General features: G+C 47.2%; 1 protein-coding gene across 1 annotated transcript in view; it reads right to left on the bottom strand.

Moving 5' to 3' along the window:
• The window catches only part of LOC137524542 (cytochrome P450 2K4-like), a 70,773-nt gene that overhangs the window by 27,083 nt on the left and 22,933 nt on the right, over nt 1–20,757 (bottom strand). Inside the window, exon 3 of the mRNA XM_068244529.1 lies at nt 13,088–13,237. Coding sequence (XP_068100630.1) covers nt 13,088–13,237 — 150 coding nt within the window. The remainder of the gene's footprint in view (nt 1–13,087; nt 13,238–20,757) is intronic.

The following is a 20,757-nucleotide window of genomic DNA, read 5'->3' on the forward strand; positions in this document are numbered from 1 at the left end:
TTGGGCAGCCCTGTTTTATCCAGTCCATTGTTCATTATCAAGTTGGTTAAAAAACATGTAAATTAGGATATCAGCCGCTTTGTTGGTCAGTGTGTACAGGACGTCTGAAGGACTTGTTGTTTGCACTTTAATCCGTTCAAACGACCAGTTTAAATGACAATCAGGCGTAAAGTTGGATGTGTTTACGCACCTTTAGAAGAGTACAGAGTATGTTTCTTTGACAGTGAACGATAATTAGCACAATTAGCAGAGAATGTTTACTCATTTAACCTGTTTTGGATGACCCTAATTGAAATCTACGCCCTTGTTTGGAGGCTGTTATTCCTGCCAGGGCATAGATTTCACTCAGCACCACCACACGCTCTCGCTGTTCACAGCACTCCCGCCAATCTCATCACTATTTCCCCACCGCAGCTCACTCGCTCTGCTGTTAATATGACAGCAGAGCTGTAATGATCTGCAGGCGATTTCCAGTCAGCGCACACCATGTGCGCTGAAGCAGAAGGAAATTGCCACAGTCACAGAAGCAAAGTACCCAGTATAGATTTGTAGAGGGGAATTCCAACCAGCAGATGGAACTGTGGAGTACAGAGGAATAAATCCTCTGTACTGCCACAGATGCCAGATTGAAATTGCACGATTGAGCAACACTGAGCAATATAAAGTAACAACTCAGAAGAAAGCAAAAACAGGGACAGACAATGGGCTTGATTCACAAAGGGGTGCTAACCTACTTAGCACGTCTAAAGTCTTTAGACGCGCTAACCAGGGTGCTAAGTAGGTTAGCACCGGATTTCTCAATCAGATCGCGCGCTAACTTTGCTCGCGTAAAGTTTTACGCGCGTAAAGTTTTACGCGCGCAAAGTTTTTACGCGCGCTAAGTCCCATAGGCCTTAATGGGCACTTCGCGCGGAGCGCAAAGTTTTACGCGCGTAAAGTTTTGCACGCGTAAAGTTTTATGCGCGAAAAGCATGTTTAGACGTGCTAAGGGGGTTTTCACAGGCGTGCTAACAGTTAGCACCGCTTTGTGAATCAAGCCCAATATGAATATCTACCAATCTAGTCGCCACCCCGCGACGGTAGACATATCATATCATAGCAGGTCAGAGTGAGAAAGCTAATCGCAAGAGAAGCGATTGCTATCAGCAACACAAGACTGAGCAAAGACAGAGCGTGAACTGAGTAGGGAAGACACAGCAAATAACCACAATCTGAACGCCAAGGACAATAACAAAAGAACTCGCTAAACGCGGTCCCCACATGATATGCGCAACAGAGACAAGCGCGTTAACGGTACGGCCACCGCACGTTAAGCGCAACAGTGGCAAAACGTACCAACCCTAACTAACAAATGAACAGAGAAAATTACGACAGACAAATAACGCGAACACTTGCTAATTGGTTGCCTCACCCCAGACAACAGCAAGCGTTCATGCTAGACAAGACAGACTGAAGGAGTAACCAGTAGCAACCGCAGCTAAGGTTACACTCCAAGAGTCAGACAAGGGAGATCCACCTCCTCTACCGCTAGGGCGAATGCGATCTAGGAGCGAGACCAAATGATTCACTGTCAGCCACCGCAGGTGACAGTACAATCGCAAGGACAGGACAAGACAGAACAGGAATAAACAGTACAAATAATACGGAACCTGACTGCACTATAGGAAATGCAAAGTGATGGAATTGTGCCTGGGACTGTGGTGAATGAGGGGGGTGCCGCCGCAGCGCTGAGCGGTATGGCGGCTGTCCCCGAGTCTCAGCCAGCGGCCTTCGCCGCATTGTTACATGATGGAACTTTGCCTGGTCCCTCAGTCGCACATAGACTGAGGTCTATGCGCGCACGCGCACAGACAGGATCTTTATGCAAGCAGAAGGGGAGTTAGCTGATCAGCCGGTCAGCTGACTCCAACATTGATCCTGATTGGCTGAGTAACTGGGGCGGTACTAAGGAGCGCTCCCAGTATATATAGAACATGCCTGTCAGTTGTTCCTCGTCTGCTGTTGCATATGCTACGTGTTAGCACTCAGACCCATAGTCAGATCCGAAAGTGTGCTAGAACCAGCAGGAGCTGGGGATCCACACTTAGCCAGATTATACAATACAATAACATTTCTATATCGCTTTTCTCCCATAGGACTCAAAGCGCTTAGGCTCTCTCAGCTTCAGTAATTAGTAGGATGAAGTATTCACACAACAAAAGTTATATTTCTGCAAATGCCAAACTGAACAGGTGGGTTTTCAGTCTGGATTTAAACACGTCCAGGGATGGAGCTGTCCTGATCTGTTGAGGTAAGGAGTTCCAAAACGTAGGGGCAGCATGACAGAAGGCTCTGGGACCAAAAGTTTCCAAGTGGACTCTGGGTATGACTAGATTATTAGAACCTGTGGATCTGAGAATTCGGGGATTGCTACGCAGCTGCAACATATCTTTCATGTATCCAGGGCCTAGATTATTCAGGGATTTAAATATCAGTAGGCCGATCTTGAATAGGACCCTCCATTCTATAGGTAGCCAGTGAAGGGAGTACAGGACTGGCGTTATGTGGCAGTGACGGAGTTGGTTGGTTAGCAGTCTGGCAGCAGTATTCTGTATCAGCTGTAGGCGGTACAAGACCTTTTTTGGAAGGCCAGTGTAAAGAGCATTGCAGTAGTCCAGTCGGGATGTGATGAAGGTGTGGACTAAGGTTGGCAGATCTTCTGGGGGTATGAGGTGCTTGATTTATGCAATGTTCTTCAGGTGAAAATAGGATGATTTCACCACAGCAGAGATTTGAGTTCTGAAGTTTAAATCCCCATCAATTAGAACTCCCAGGCTACGCACATGCTTAGAGCTGCGGAGCTCTGTGCCTCCTATTCCCAGTGGTGAAGACTGCAAGTTAAGTTGTTTTGTTATCATGCTCTGCCCTCCAATCAGAAGGACTTCAGTTTTGTCTGCATTTAGTTTCAGCCAGTTGTCACTCATCCATTGCTGTAGTTCACTTAAGCAGGCGTTTATAGTTAGAGTTGGGTCTGTCACACCAGGCTTGAAGGAAAGATATAGTTGGGTGTCATCTGCATAGCAGTGGTATGTCAGGCCATGGTTTTGGATTAGTTTTCCCAGCGGTAACATGTAAATCGTGAAAAGCAGGGGAGAGAGGATTGAGCCCTGGGGCACCCCATACTTAAGTGATACAGGGGTGGACAGGAAGGGCCCCATAGACACTTTGTGGGTTCTGCCACTCAAGAAGGATTGGAACCACTGAAGAACTATGCCATCAATGCCGCAGTATTCCTGTAGCCTGTTTATCAAGATGTCATGGTCAACTGTATCAAAGGCTGCAGAAAGGTCTAGCAGTATGAGGATCGAGCACTCTCCTCTGTCTCTCGCCATGAGCAGGTGGTTGCATATTTGGATGAGGGCAGTTTCAGTGCTGTGGTGTTTCCTGAAGCCAGACTGGAATGGGTCATAACTGTTGTTTTATAGAATTTTGGCTTCTAGCTGGAGGTAAACAGCTTTTTCAATTAGCTTGCCCAGAAAGGGGAGGTTAGAGACAGGTCTGTAGCTGGTCATTGCATCTGGGTCCAGAGCTGCCCAGAGGTGCCAAGCGTATACTGGACCACTAGCTGTGATACTCCGTTTGTTTAATGCCTGATGAAGCGGGATTGTGCCTGTGAAACGCGTTGCAACATTGTTCTGGGAGTATGTGAATAAATTGTCTTTAATTCAAACGACAGCATTGTGTCTATTTGGGAGTGGTCGGCCCACCACCGCCACCCGAATATTTTAAACTTTTTAGCATACTTTTATCCTTTTGGCGCCTCTGTACATCCATTTGTCAAGATATCCACCCTTGGTGGAAGGGTGATACACCCTCCTTTCCTTCTTCAGAGAGCAACATCTTATTCCTGAGTGGGGACAGGTCTAATCTCCCCACCTGCGTATACAGTGGTTGCCTGAGTGGTAACCCATGCTTGTGAGTATATTACTTACTATCACTATTCCTCCTTGTTTCCAATACATACTACACCATATCGGGCTCTCGGTATCTCTCTTTTATGGGTCCAGGGAGGGTTTTTTGAGGAGAGGCCTGATGATTGCTTCCTTCAGTAAAGCAGGAAATATCCCTGATTGTAAGGAACAGTTAACAATTTTTAGGAATACCGGTACAAACAGGTCGGGGCAGTTCAACATGAACTGTGTTGGGCCAGGATCCAGGTCACAGGTAGTTAGGCGGACGTGAAGGAGGATGCTTGATGTGACTTCTTCATCAATTTCTTTGAAGTTTGACCAAGGTGTTACATTGTCTCTGCTAATGGTCTTCGGCACTATATTAGGCTCAGATGCTGTAAGTTGGATGGCGGACTTTATAGCGGAGACTTTGTCTGTGAAGAAATGGGCAAATTGGTCACAGAGGTCCTTTGAAGACTCGATATTAAGTTTTTGACATGCCGGGTTGCAGAGTTTTTCCACTGTGCGGAACAGTTGGGCTGGTTTGTTAACTGCATTTGCAATCTCTTGTGATAGAAAGGATGATTTTTTTCCCGTGATTACCTTTTGGTAGCTCTTCAAGTGGAGGATTAAGGCATGTTTGTCTTCTGGGGACTGAGATTTGCGCCACAGTCTCTCAAGTTTCCGGCCTTGTCAACAGCTATTCTGTTGATAGCTTAAATTACTAATTGAATTGTATTATTTGTTATGACTCTGTAACGTTTGCGGGTTTCTATTTCCGTGGTCAGCGCACAAGATGTGCGCTGACACAGCGGAAATCCTCCACAAGCGTATAATTATATAGTACCCAGCTTGGATGCAATGCACCAGTAGAGGGAAATTCCCACCGGCAGATGGAGCTGTAGAGTGCGGACGAGCACGGCCACAGATGCCAGATGGGAATTGTACGAATGAAGGCAATGTAGGGCACGATAGCCATAAGAGAGAGAGCACAGAGACAGACTAAATGTGTGTTCCCCAATCTAGTCGCCACCCAGCGACGGTGAACACACATCCGCAGAAACAAAGCGGGAACGCAATCGCAGGAGAGAGGCAATTGCCAGAAGTGACACAAGGCTGAGCAGAACAAAGCACGAGAGTAGCAAAGGCACAGCAAACAACAATGAGAAGATAAAGAAAATAACAAACGCTAGCTAAACGCGAACACCGCACTCATTCGCAACAGCGAACGCGTTTTTCACGATCACCGCGCGTTAGGCGCCCAGTGATAAGCGTGCCACCCTAACTAACCAATGACACACAACACAAAATAGAGAACGCGAACGCTTGCTTAACGGTTACCTCACCGAGCCTACAGTAAGCGTTCGTACAAGACAGGACAGAGAGAAGGAGAAGCCAGCAGCAACCGCAGCTCTGGCCTACACTCCCAGACAGAGTTCAGAAGAAACCACTGCTGCTACCGCTAGAGCGAGTGTGATCCAAACAGACAAACAGCTGGGGCTACCAGTAGCAACCGCTGCTCTGGTTAGTAAACCTGAGGCAGAATACAGAAGGAGGCACTGCCACTACCTCTAGGGCGAGTGCGATCCAGACAGATGGAGCAGCAAGGTAGCGACCACAGCCCTGGCCTACACTCCCAGACAGACAGAACGATTTCCTGTCGACCACCGCTGGCGACAGGACAATCGCAGGAGATAGACAACACAGGCAAAACAGATAATGCAACCTGACTGCACTAGAGGAGCTGCCTAGTGCAGTCCCAAGGAATTACTCTAAGGTAAACTTTAACAAACAAACAGGGCTGATACTCTAGGAGAGTTCATCAGTAACAAACCATGAAGATGACCAGCAAGGGATTCTGGGAGAACATGGTATTTATACTGCCAGCCTTCAAAGGAGGCAGCTAGGCAATCTGCATAACAAATATATGCAAATTCCTCAGCAGCAGAGCAGGTCTGAAACTTACAAAGTAAAGACAGGTCTCTTTTCCAGAGACTTGCATTCCTCAGACTTAAGGAATGGTCAAACAGCTGTCTGTCTGTGCAGACAGCTGAACGGATCATTACAGACCTAGAGATGAGCGTAATGACGTAATTACGATTTCGCGAAATTTCGCGTAATTAGTGTAATTACGATTATGGCCATAAGTACATAATCGTAATGAAGAAGGATTTCGCGAAATTTCGCGTAAGCATAATTTTCACGTAATTTTCGCATTACTGGAGGTATTACGAAATTAATGCGTATGGCCATGCTCCCAAGCGGAAAAGTTGACGCATGGATCAATGTTAGGTAGCCGCCGACTTTAAGGGTTAATAGCAAAGCCCCCTTAAATGCTAAGAGCCTCAAATTTGGAGAATATATTAAGGAGATCAGGAGGAATAAGAGGAAAACATTTTTTTTCAAAAAGACCTTATAGTTTTTGAGAAAATCGATGTTAAAGTTTCAAAGTAAAAATGAGTATACATTTAAAAACCCGCCGACTTTAACGGTTAATAGCAAAGCCTGCTTAAAGTTTAGGAACACCAAATTCCTAGGGTATATTAAGGGGATCAGTGGGAATAAGAGGAAAATTTTTTTTTTAAAAAAAGACCTTATAGTTTTTGAGAAAATCGATTTTTAAGTTTCAAGGGCAAAAATGTCTTTTAAATGCGGAAAATGTCAGTTTTTTTTGCACAGGTAACAATAGTGTATTATTTTCATAGATTCCCCCAAGTGGGAAGAGTTTTACTTACTTCGTTCTGAGTGTGGGAAATATAAAAAAAAACGACGTGGGGTCCCCCCTCCCAGACCTCTTTAACCCCTTGTCCCCCATGCAGGCTGGGATAGCCAGAATGCGGAGCACCGGCCGCGTGGGGCTCCGCACCCTGACTATACCAGCCCGCATGGTCCATGGATTGGGGGGTCTCGGAAGGGGAGGGGCAGCCAAGCTTTCCCCTCCCCCTCCGAGCCCTTGTCCAATCCAAGGACAAGGGGCTCTTCTCCACCTCCGATGGGCGGTGGAGGTGGAGGCCGCGATTTCCTGGGGGGGGTTCATGGTGGAATCTGGGAGTCCCCTTTAAAAAGGGGTCCCCCAGATGCCCACCCCCCCTCCCAGGAGAAATGAGTATTGAGGTACTTGTACCCCTTACCCATTTCCTTTAAGAGTTAAAAGTAAATAAACACACAAACACTTAGAAAAAGTATTTTAATTGAACAAAAAACATAACCACGAAAAAAGTCCTTTAATATTCTTAATTAACCATTAATACTTACCTGCCCCTTTAAATAAATGATCCCTCGCAATAGCCTCGGAAATGTTCTATCAGTTACAATGTAACAAAGTTATTACAATGTAACAACTTTGTTACATTGTAACTACGCCGCACCCGACGTCACTCGCCGCTCAGCCGCCGCATACGCGTCCGTGCAGGACGCTAAGTCCCCGCAGCTCCCGCTGTCCACCCCGCCCACATCTGTCACCCACATGTCACCCACATGTGGGTGACATGTGGGTGACATGTGGGAGAGGCGGGGAAGGCAGCGGAGCCGGCGGGGACTTAGCGTCCTGCACGGACCCGACAGAGCTCTGAGCTATATAGCTCAGAGCTCTCTAAGCATCTTTGTATTTGGGCTCCAAGGAGCCCCATTGGTCCTTAGCAGACCAATGGGGTTACTTCAAATCAGAAGGAATCCCCATTGGTCTGCTAAGGACCAATGGGGCTCCTTGGAGCCCAAATTCAAAGATGCTTAGAGAGCTCTGAGCTATATAGCTCAGAGCTCTGTCGGGTCCGTGCGGCAGCTGAGCGGCGAGTGACGTCGGGTGCGGCGTAGTTACAATGTAACAAAGTTGTTACATTGTAATAACTTTGTTACATTGTAACTGATAGAACATTTCCGAGGCTATTGCGAGGGATCATTTATTTAAAGGGACAGATAAGTATTAATGGTTAATTAAGAATATTAAAGGACTTTTTTCGTGGTTATGTTTTTTGTTCAATTAAAATACTTTTTCTAAGTGTTTGTGTGTTTATTTACTTTTAACTCTTAAAGGAAATGGGTAAGGGGTACAAGTACCTCTATACTCATTTCTCCTGGGAGGGGGGGTGGGCATCTGGGGGACCCCTTTTTAAAGGGGACTTCCAGATTCCACCATGAACCCCCCCCCAGGAAATCGCGGCCTCCACCTCCACCGCCCATCGGAGGTGGAGAAGAGCCCCTTGTCCTTGGATTGGACAAGGGCTCGGAGGGGGAGGGGAAAGCTTGGCTGCCCCTCCCCTTCCGAGACCCCCCAATCCATGGACCATGCGGGCTGGTATAGTCAGGGTGCGGAGCCCCACGCGGCCGGTGCTCCGCATTCTGGCTATCCCAGCCTGCATGGGGGACAAGGGGTTAAAGAGGTCTGGGATGGGGGACCCCACGTCGTTTTTTTTTTATATTTCCCACACTCAGAACGAAGTAAGTAAAACTCTTCCCACTTGGGGGAATCTATGAAAATAATACACTATTGTTACCTGTGCAAAAAAAACTGACATTTTCCGCATTTAAAAGACATTTTTGCCCTTGAAACTTAAAAATCGATTTTCTCAAAAACTATAAGGTCTTTTTGAAAAAAAAATGTTCCTCTTATTCCCACTGATCCCCTTAATATACCCTAGGAATTTGGTGTTCCTAAACTTTAAGCAAGCTTTGCTATTAACCGTTAAAGTCGACGGGTTTTTAAATGTATACATTTTTACTTTGAAACTTTAACAACGATTTTCTCAAAAACTATAAGGTCTTTTTGAAAAAAATGTTTTCCTCCTATTCCTCCTGATCTCCTTAATATATTCTCCAAATTTGAGGCTCTTAGCATTTAAGGGGGCTTTGCTATTAACCCTTAAAGTCGGTGGCTTTTTTATATTATAAGGAGCGTTACGGTTTAACGCGAAATTACGGTAGCGTTTATTGCGAAATTACGGCATGAACGAAAGGCGAAATTACTCGTTGAAAATTACGTTTACGGTATTTTCAATTACGATTTTAATGGCAATTACGCTACCGTAATTTCCCATGCGTAATTATAGTAATGCAAAATTACGAAAATTTCGGCTCAACTCTATACAGACCCTCTGCTAGCCTTGACTACTCTTCTGTCTTGTGATTCTGTACCTTTGCCTATCTGATCCAGTTGCCGACTTAGCTTATCTGTCACTCTGATTCTGTCTTCTTCCTTTGTACTGTATCTGTCCGTGTGTTGCTGAACCTGCTTGTCTGACTCTTCTGCCCTCACCAGGGAGCCTAGTCCAGGTGAGGGACTCTCAGTTTAGTAATCACCTGCTCCTCAGGTTGATAGCTGCAGTATAGTCTGAATCACTTGCTCCTTAGGTTGATAGCTGCAGTATAGTCCGAATCACCTGCTCCTCAGGTAGATAGCTGCAGTTCAGTCTGAATCACCTGCTCTTCAGGTTGATAGCTGCAGTATAGTCTGAATCGCCTGCTCCTCAGGTAGATATCTGCAGTTCAGTCTGCATCACCTGCTCCTCAGGTAGATAGCTGCAGTACAGTCTTAATCACCTGCTCCTCAGGTTGATAGCTGCAGTACAGTGTTAATCACCTGCTCCTCAGGTGACTAGCTATTACAGTACTGCCTGGATCTCCTGCCCCTCAGGGGATCACCTGCTGCAGTACAGTCTGAATCACTCGCTCCTCGAGTGATCACTCTACATTGTCTTGCTGTGCATCACCCGCTCCTCGGGTGAACCTATCACTACTTCTCTGTGTCTCCAGCCTGCTGGAGTACTGATTACTGTGTTCTTTAGAAATACCCCCTTTTGCCAGCTCCTCTGGGATAGTGGGTATCTCTATCAATATTACTGTTGCACCAAACACTATCTTACACCTGAGTGTCCTGTGTCTTGCTATACTTGTATTATTGGTGATTATGCAGATCACAACATAATCAGGTATAACATCTTTATTATTGGTGATACTGCAGATCACCAATAATCCGAAAATCTGTTCTTGCTGACGCCAATCGTTACAAATTCCCTGTGAAAGACCAATACAAAGTGGTTTACAAGTGGATCGGAAATCATACATCATTCCAAACATTTTTTACAAATAAATAACTGCAAAGTGGGATGTGCGTAATTATTCGGCCCCCTGAGTCAATACTTTGTAGAACCACCTTTTGCTGCAATTACAGCTGCCAGTCTTTTAGGGTATGTCTCTCCCAGCTTTGCACATCTAGAGACTGAAATCCTTGCCCATTCTTCTTTGCAAAACAGCTCCAGCTCAGTCAGATTAGATGGACAGTGTTTGTGAACAGCAGTTTTCAGATCTTGCCACAGATTCTCGATTGGATTTAGATCTGGACTTTGACTGGGCCATTCTAACACATAGATATGTTTTGTTTTAAACCATTCCATTGTTGCCCTGGCTTTATGTTTGTGGTCATTGTCCTGCTGGAAGGTAAACCTCCGCCCCAGTCTCAAGTCTTTTGCAGTCTCCAAGAGGTTTTTTTCCAAGTTTGCCCTGTATTTGGCTCCATCCATCTTCCCATCAACTCTGACCAGCTTCCCTGTCCCTGCTGAAGAGAAGCACCCCCCGAGCATGATGCTGCCACCACCATATTTGACAGTGTGGATGGTGTGTTCAGAGTGATGTGCAGTGTTAGTTTTCCGCCACACATAGCGTTTTGCATTTTGGCCAAAAAGTTCCATTTTGGTCTCATCTGACCAGAGCACCTTCTTCCACATAGTTGCTGTGTCCCCCACATGGCTTGTGGCAAACTGCAAACGGGACTTCTTATGCTTTCTGTTAACAATGCCTTTCTTCTTGCCACTCTTCCATAAAGGCCAACTTTGTACAGTGCATGACTAGTCTCCCACCTGAGCTGTAGATCTCTGCAGCTCGTCCAGAGTCACCATGGGCCTCTTGACTGCATTTCTGATCAGCGTTCTCCTTGTTCGGCCTGTGAGTTTAGGTGGATGGCCTTGTCTTGGTAGGTTTACAGTTGTGCCATACTCCTTCCATTTCTGAATGATCGCTTGAACAGTGCTCCGTGGGATGTTCAAGGCTTTGGAAATATTTTTGTAGCCTAAGCCTGCTTTAAATTTCTCAATAACTTGATCCCTGACCTGTCTTGTGTGTTCTTTGGACTTCACGGTGTTGTTGCTCCCCATATTCTCTTAGACAACCTCTGAGGCCATCACAGAGCAGCTGTATTTGTACTGACATTAGATTACACACAGGTGCACTCTATTTAGTCATAAGCACTCATCAGGCAATGTCTATAGGCAACTGACTGCACTCAGATCAAAGGGGGCCGAATAATTACGCACACCCCCACTTTGCAGTTATTTATTTGTAACAAAATGTTTGGAATGATGTATGATTTTCGTTCCACTTCTCATGTGTACACCGCTTTGTATTGGTCTTTCATGTGGAATTCCAATAAAATTGATTCATGATTGTGGCAGTAATATGACAAAATTTGGAAAACTTCAAGGGGGCCGAATACTTTTGCAAGCCACTGTATGTGACTGGCTGACTATGGTGCATGTGCTGCCCCGTCCCCAACGACTGTGCTACTGTAGCCCGGGTGCATTCTGTGCAAGCAAAGCTCGTAAATACTCGTGCATGCCCAGAGCACTCCCAGGTAAGGGTGCATGATCGAAGAGGTATACGGTCGGGACAGCATATGCTCTGCAGTGCACTACCCAGCCGAGTCACTAACTGTAATTGGGGTGACAGCAGAACATTAGATGGGACCTGTAGGGCACCGAGGAACCTGACAGACAGGAGGAAGCCCCAGGAAAGTAAATGTAATTTTTTTTTTGCCACCTGTCTCAGGTTTACTTTACTGGTAATGTTTTTTTTTCCCCAAAAATCAACAGGACAGCACACAGGAGAGATTGCACTTCTAATCTACCGTGGGCATTGAAAGGAATCTAAGCACCTTTAAGAAAAAACTAGCAGAATGATACCCGTTGCCATGGGCATAGGAATGCTGGGAGAAAGTTTGTAAACACATTGGAAAAGTGTAGTAGGAGTAGTAGAGAAAACGTGATGTATGGCAGTGTGTATGTGTATGAAAATATATGTGTGAGAGTGCATATGCATGGGATTATTTATACATATACACAGGGCCGGATTTGTACTTTTTACCGCCCTAGGCCAACTATACCGTCTGTATGGTTGTTATTTCTTTGTGCCCCAATGAGAATTCTACTTACTTTCCATCATTGGATGTCACAGACAATAACTATTTCAGTAATATGCGTATAGATTATAAATTATGTTTTCCTTAAGAACTTTTATGTTTATGTTTGCCATCTCGTTAATGATGGACCCATTGTGTCTCCATCTGAGTTAAGGTGGCCACACACGATACAATAAAATGATCCGATTTTACGGCAATTCGTTAAAAATGATCGGATCTCTCGGAAAAAAAAAAACCGAAAGCTTTTTTTTCATTCGACTGAAAAATCCGATCGGATTTCCCGTTTTTATCGATTCGGAATGCCAGATATTTTTCTTCAATCTTTCTGAAGATTATGGTGAGTGGTAGATTGCCAATTTATTAATATACACACCCTAGCAATTTTCTCAGAGTTTCTAATCATTTTTATCATAATTGGGGAAAAATTTAACATAGGTGTGTGGTACATTGGTCATATTTTTGAAATGTTACAATCCGTCAGAAAAATTGATTGCAATTCTTAAATTGAACAGATATTTAAAAAATTGTATGGTGAGTGGCCACCTTTAGGCTAATGTGTACCTGCAGGATAGAGCTTAACAGGACTTGCAGGGATGACACAAGTACAGGACAGAGTGTTCAAAGGTTAAAGCTGTCCTTGCAGATAGGGATGGCTGTATAGAACAGCTTTACTGCCTCTCACTGAGCCGCCCCTAAATTTCTGGTGCCCTAGGCCATGGCCTATGTGGCCTTGCCAGAAATCCGGCCCTGCATATACATACTGTATAGGCATAATGGGCTTGATTCAGCTGCTACAGCAGCGCAGCTTATTGAGTGCAGAGAGTGTAATAATTGCCTGCGCTCGCTGATGACAGTATTTTTTCACACACTTTTTGGTACTTTTTCCAATTGCAAAGTGCTGAAAAGTTATTTTAAACAGAAGATGAAAAATTATTTCCTAGGAAAAAACTTGATGCTTCAGAGGACATCTTACCATTGTGAGATTTGAAATGTTCTATAAGGTAAGTTAATTCATCTTGAATTCTGGCTTCCACTGTATTTTTCCCCATTCCAAAATCTCGGAGGGTTGACAATGTGAACCTTCTCATGGTTTTCCAAGATTCCCCATTATTGAATACTATTCCTGAAATACAGAGAGGGTAGTAAATGTACATTACAATCAACAGACATCTTTCATTGTTATGACTGCTTCAGACTACAATTTGACTGATTATTTTGGATGCAACCTTTGTGTTGACATGCCCCAAAAGTGTACCTGAGACAAAAAAAGAAAGCATTTATAAGAACCTGGGGCATCCTCCAGGTGTCTTCATGCCATGGGCTTCCTTGCCATCCTCCATTTGTCGGTACATACTGCGCAAGTGTGGCCTGGCCGCACACGTGCCCCCGTCATACTCCCTATGCTTCCATAGGGGCTACTGGGCATACCCCAAGACCCTGATCAGGGCTGGCGCTTCCATAAGGTCAACTGGGCAATTTCCCCATGGCCCCCAAGTGCTGTGCTCGGTCTCCTTTCAACTTTACTTTGGTGCCCTACAGAGTTTCCGGTAGCGTAGCGACTTTAGAGAGTGCTCAAACTGTAGAGATGGCCCAATCTCACCTGTAGAGATGGCCCAAACTGTTCGCCAGGGGAAATAGTTTGCAGCAAACAAGGTGTGTTTCTATTCTCCCCCCCAGGTAAACACTTCGCCCATATACATAATGGAGCCAAACTTTGACCCCTCACCCCAGAGTTAGCAGACACATGGCAGCTAATCAGCTATCCCTACCACCTGGACCACCCCCCACCTATCAGAAAGCCAGCACTGCAGCCGTTTTGCATTCTGTGTTTGGCTTCTGTGCTAGGCAGATCAGGGAGAGTGTGCTGCTGACAAGATGAGCGTTAGATAGACCTGTGTTCTGTGTCCTCAGTGCAGATTCTTGCTGCTACCACATTGTCCTAAACAGCTAAGTCCTTCCTAGGACTTGTACATTGTTTTTTTTGCAATTGTATTGCTGCTCTGTGTCCACTGTCCAGTGCACAAGTTAGCTGTTGGCTGCTGGTTCTAGTAGTGCACCGACCATAACCTAATAATCTATAGGAGAGAACAGAGGCGCCAAAAGGATAAAAGGGGTTTTAAAGGAGCTTAAAAGCCAAAAATTTGGTAATAAGAGGAGGCAGTGGTGGACTTACCTCCTCCAAGCAGACACAACACGACTGTACATTCAGTCTATTTATTAACAAACTCCAGATAGAACAAAGCAACGCGTTTCACGGGTCAGCGCCCGCTTCCTCAGGCAATAGAAAAAGGAGTTACAGCATCTAGCAAAACAACAACACTCGGTGCCTCTGTGTCACAGATTATGTCTACTATCTACAGAGAGCGACTTCTTATTCCTGAGTGGGGTCAGGATATTCTCCCCACCTGCCTTTACAGTGGTTGCCTATTGGTGACCCATGTTTGTGAGTATAACAACTATTACTCTTTGTCATTATCCCCTTTGTCAATACATACTACACTATTGGGGCTCTTGGTGTTCCTCTGTTTATCTCATAACCTAATAATCCTTAACCAGCAGTACTGGCATCTAGTATCCACTACTGCCACCTGTATAAGGCCTCAGTGCAGAATCAGTATTTTTTTGCTCAATTAACTGTTAATGAACTGTCAATGAACCGCGTACGTTAAAAAAAGGGCGTCGGGAAAAAAGGGTGCAGGGTTTTAAACGATAAGCATGAATAACGTTTAAAAAATAAAAATTGTGCTATATTTCATTTAAAAATAATGTTTTATAAAGTTATAAGTCATTAAATAATGTGTATGAAATCGGCAATTGTAAAAACGTTAATCTTCCCTGTTTAAAAAGTGAAATGTATAATAACGTTTTGTAAAAGATTAATAAGAATTTTACTAAAACTATACCTAACTAGCCCTACTCTCACACAGAACCCTCCCTGTACCTACCCCTAACCCCTAGACCCCCCTGGTGGTGCCTAAACCTAAGGCCCCCCTGGTGGTGCCTAAACCTAAGACCCCCTGGTGGTGCCTAAACCTAAGACCCCTGTAAAGGATTGCGGAGATACTGCCGCGCGGTCTGGCAGCGGGGCAGCTGTCTCCGCGTTCAGACCGGCGGTTTCCGCACAGCAGCATGCGTCTGGTTTGTCTGAGCCTTCTAGTGCACACAGATGGAGAGCTACGCGCGCGCGCTGGGAGGCAGGACCTTTATGCCAGGAGGAGAGGGATCAGCTGATCAGGTTGGTGAGCTGATCCCAGAGCGGACTGTCATTGGCTGAGTGGCACTGGGTGGCGCTGAGGAGCGCTGCACTATATATAGATCTCACCGCTTAGTCTCAAGTTGTCTGCCGTTGCGAATACATGCGTGTTAGCACTCAGACCATAGTCAGATCCCACAGTGTGTTAGAACCAGGTGGACCTGGGAATTCACACTGAGCCAGATTACTCTTGTGTTATTACTGTGTTATACTTTAGACCAGTTTCAGGGTGTTGTGACCAAGGACCACACACCCAAGCTTAGGGATACTGTGTCATTACTGTGTTATACTTTAGACCAGTTCCAGGGTGTTGTGACCAAGGACCACACACCCAAGCTTAGGGATACTGTGTCATTGCTGTGTTATACTTTAGACCAGTTCCAGGGTGTTGTGACCAAGGACCTCACACCCAAGCTTAGGGATACTGTGTCATTACTGTGTTATACTTTAGACCAGTTCCAGGGTGTTGTGACCAAGGACCTCACATCCAAGCCTAGGGATACTGTGTCATTGCTGTGTTAGACGTTAGACCAGTTCCTGGGTGTTGAGACCACGGACTTCACACTCTAGTCTAGGCCTTTACTTATATGTTATGACCCTTTGCTCTCTAGACCTCTCTCTTGTCTTCTGATTCGGAACCTTTGCATATCTGCCTACCTGTTGCCAAACCCTGCCTGTCCTGGTTACCGAATCAGCCTTCTGTCTTTGTACCTTATCTGCTCATGTGTTGCCGACCCGGCCTGAACGACCCTTCTGGCTGTCACTCTCCCCTTGAGTGTCAGTCTGTCTGTACTACCTGTGACACGACCTTGCTAGTGTCAGGTAGCTGCAGAGACCTCCTGTTACGCAGAGAGGCCTCTCTGCAGTCCAGCCAGGGGCTCTATCCCTTTGGAGTCCTTTGGCTGCAGTAAAGTCTGATTCCCTGTATTACAGGGAATCACTGGATAGCTAGTTATCTCTACCCCCTTTACCAGGAGATAGTCCCTGCTCTCCCAAGGGCCACCTGCTCCTCAGGTGGTCCGTGCTCTTTTGTTATCATCATCTCCCGGCCCACGGGAGACAGCTCACTGTTGCACCAAACACTTACACGTTACCAGGTGTCCAGAGGTTAGTCATACTTGCATTATTGGTGATTCTGCAGATCATCAATAATCGGGTATATATTTGTATTGTTGGTGATACTGCAGATTACCAATAATCATATTCTCTCTGGTTGCTGACACCAATCGTTACAACCCCCCTGTGATAAGCATTAATAACGTTTGAAAAAAATATTGTGCTGTTTTTCGTTTGAAAATAATGTTCTAAAAAAAATGTTGTACTGTTTTTCGTTTAAAAATAATGTTTAAAAAATTATAAATCATTAAATAACGCGTAATCATGAGAAGCAGTTATAAAACATTAAAAGTCTCCGGGCGCCGCTTGTAAAACGTTATTTTTCTCCGGCGCCCTTTTTTCCTGTTGGGCGCCCATTAAACGATATTTATTATGGGAGTGAATGGCGGCGCCCTTTTTGTCCACCTGCCTCATGCGCCCAAATGTCCTGCCTCCCAATGAACCACCTCAGCCTGACCATAGAGGCTGTAAAACCACTGTCGCCTGCACTCCCATGATTGTGCGCACAAGTATGGCGGCTACTACACACCATTACACAAATATTGCCACTGAGAGGACTAACATTTATGTCTTGGAGGTGTCAACTAGCAAAAACAATGATTTGCTCACCTGAATTAATCAAAAAAGCTCTTTGCAGTTGTTTGCGATGCGTTTAAAGCGGCCTTTCGTCTGTCAGTGTGAATTGTGCCTAACCCTTACACTACCCTATTGCCATGTACGCACGCCGGACGTTTTAATGCACTTAATACCACACATTTCAGAACGTGATTTCTGACCTTTAGAGATGAAAACATGACTCTGTGTGAACTACGTCATTTTTGGTGGGACTTTTGGCATGGATCCCCCTCCACTATGCCACTGTCCAGGTGTTAGGCCCCTTGAAACAACCTTTCCATCACTTTTGTGGCCAGAAACAGTCCCTATAGGTTTTAAAATTTTCCTGCCCATTGAAGTCTATATCAGTTCGCCACATTCACCTGTTTGCAAACTTGTACAGAGATTTGCGTTCGAAGTTCGCAAACCGAAAATGTGATGTTCGGGCCATCACTACTCACCTGTCCTGCCTGGCATGTTCCTCCCTTAGTGCATGCATTCCCATCTTCATCCCCGCTGGTCGCATCCTTTTAATGACCCACTGCCTTTGTGCCACTTACAGGGGCTCAGGGGGCCCAAAGTTAAATTTGCCCATGGGCCCCATTTAATCTAGAACCAGCCCTGGGCCTGATGCACTAAAGTACAGTAAAGTTGCTGTACACAGGGAGTACACAACAATTTTACCCTTACTAGCACAGTAGGAGCACCAGTACCTTTAACCCATTAGTGGCATGTGCATAACCACAGTAATGTGCATGTTGCTATAGCAACTTTATCATAGCAACACGTGTGTTAACCTGGTAACGTGCATACTGCTAATTGCTTCCCCTGCACTAGTAATAGTAATATTGCTGTGCACACACTGGCACATATATACATATACAAATTCAAATACACACATGCACTCACTCAGAGGCGTAACTACCATGTATGCCCCTGCAAAAAAATATTGCATGCACCCCCTACCTTCCCTCCAGTTTCATAGCCTCACTACCCCCAGGGACCACAAGGCAAGTAGCCAGTAAACAAACATCCAGCCACCCCCTCACACCATGCGGAGTAGTGCAGAGAGCATTATATTTACCTGCTTCCAGCACTGCAGATCTCCATGCATCACAGCAGCACTCTTTGCTGACATTTGCCAAACTCCCAATCACACGACTGGCATCAATCATGTGATAGGGAGCCAGTGAATGGCAGCAGAGAGTGTGTACTGTGATGCAACTCCAGTGTATGATCTGGCATTGTACTACTGTCTGCATTGCGTTGTGTATCTTTTTGCCAGGGGCGTCGCTAGCCCTGTTTTAGGGGGGCACGTGCCCCCAATCTTTCCTGGGGTGCCACGGATCTCCCGGCCGCCGCTGCCCCCTTTGTCAGCGGCTCCCTCCAGCCGCCGCCGCCGCGTCTCAGACCTCAGGATCAGGCGGCGAGCCGGCGACCAATCGTGCGGGCGCTAGGACCCAGCGCCCGCACTGATATGCGGAAGTGACATCACTTCCGCATATCGAGCGGGTGCGTCCAGCGCCCGCTCGTACATCTGGTCGGGTCGCCGCTGATCCTGAGGTCTGCTGAGAGGTAGGGGGGGTAGGGGAGGTAGGGGGGGGGGGGGGGAAGCGGCGGCGGCGGCGGCGGCTAGAGAGGGGGCCTCCCTGTCACTCACTCACTCCCTAAAGGGGCTCCCTGGCACTCACTCACTCCCTAAAGGGGCTCCCCTGGCACTCACTCACTCCCTAAAGGGGCTCCCTGGCACTCACTCACTCCCTAAAGGGGCTCCCTGGCACTCACTCACTCCCTAAAGGGGCTCCCTGGCACTCACTCACTCCCTAAAGGGGCTCCCTGTCACTCACTCACTCCCTAAAGGGGCTACCTGTCACTCACTCACTCCCTAAAGGGGCTCCCTGTCACTCACTCACTCCCTAAAGGGGCTCCCTGTCACTCACTCACTCCCTAAAGGGGCTCCCTGTCACTCACTCACTCCCTAAAGGGGCTCCCTGGCACGCACTCACTCCCTAAAGGGGCTCCCTGGCACGCACTCACTCCCTAAAGGGGCTCCCTGGCACTCACTCACTCCCTAAAGGGGCTCCCTGTCACTCACTCACTCCCTAAAGGGGCTCCCTGTCACTCACTCACTCCCTAAAGGGGCTCCCTGTCACTCACTCACTCCCTAAAGGGGCTCCCTGTCACTCACTCACTCCCTAAAGGGGCTCCCTGGCACGCACTCACTCCCTAAAGGGGCTCCCTGGCACTCACTCACTCCCTAAAGGGGCTCCCTGGCACTCACTCACTCCCTAAAGGGGCTCCCTGGCACTCACTCACTCCCTAAAGGGGCTCCCTGGCACTCACTCACTCCCTAAAGGGGCTACCTGTCACTCACTCACTCCCTAAAGGGGCTACCTGTCACTCACTCACTCCCTAAAGGGGCTACCTGTCACTCACTCACTCCCTAAAGGGGCTCCCTGTCACTCACTCAGTCCCTAAAGGGGCTCCCTGTCACTCACTCACTCCCTAAAGGGGCTCCCTGTCACTCACTCACTCCCTAAAGGGGCTCCCTGGCACGCACTCACTCCCTAAAGGGGCTCCCTGGCACTCACTCACTCCCTAAAGGGGCTCCCTGGCACTCACTCACTCCCTAAAGGGGCTCCCTGTCACTCACTCACTCCCTAAAGGGGCTCCCTGTCACTCACTCCCTAAAGGGGCTCCCTGTCACTCACTCCCTAAAGGGGCTCCCTGGCACGCACTCACTCCCTAAAGGGGCTCCCTGGCACTCACTCACTCCCTAAAGGGGCTCCCTGGCACTCACTCACTCCCTAAAGGGGCTCCCTGTCACTCACTCCCTAAAGGGGCTCCCTGTCACTCACTCCCTAAAGGGGCTCCCTGGCACGCACTCACTCCCTAAAGGGGCTCCCTGTCACTCACTCACTCCCTAAAGGGGCTCCCTGGCACGCACTCACTCCCTAAAGGGGCTCCCTGGCACTCACTCACTCCCTAAAGGGGCTCCCTGTCACTCACTCCCTCAAGGGGCTCCCTGGCACGCACTCACTCCCTAAAGGGGCTCCCTGGCACTCACTCACTCCCTAAAGGGGCTCCCTGGCACTCACTCACTCCCTAAAGGGGCTCCCTGGCACTCACTCCCTAAAGGGGCTCCCTGTCACTCACTCACTCCCTAAAGGGGCTCCCCTGTCACTCACTCACTCCCTAAAGGGGCTCCCCTGGCACTCACTCACTCCCTAAAGGGCCTCCCTGTCACTCACTCACTCCCTAAAGGGCCTCCCTGTCACTCACTCACTCCCTAAAGGGGCTCCCTGTCACTCACTCACTCCCTAAAGGGGCTCCCTGTCACTCACTCACTGCCTAAAGGGGCTCCCTGTCACTCACTCACTGCCTAAAGGGGCTCCCTGTCACTCACTCACTGCCTAAAGGGGCTCCCTGTCACTCACTCACTGCCTAAAGGGGCTTCCTGTCACTCACTCACTGCCTAAAGGGGCTCCCTGGCACTCACTCACTGCCTAAAGGGGCTTCCTGGCACTCACTCACTGCCTAAAGGGGCTTCCTGGCACTCACTCACTGCCTAAAGGGGCTTCCTGGCACTCACTCACTGCCTAAAGGGGCTCCCTGGCACTCACTCACTACCTAAAGGTGCTCCCTGTCACTCACTATCGGGGTCCCTGTCACTCACTACC

This window comes from Hyperolius riggenbachi, chromosome 7 (assembly GCF_040937935.1).
Source record: "Hyperolius riggenbachi isolate aHypRig1 chromosome 7, aHypRig1.pri, whole genome shotgun sequence".
Taxonomy (NCBI): Eukaryota; Metazoa; Chordata; class Amphibia; order Anura; family Hyperoliidae; genus Hyperolius; species Hyperolius riggenbachi.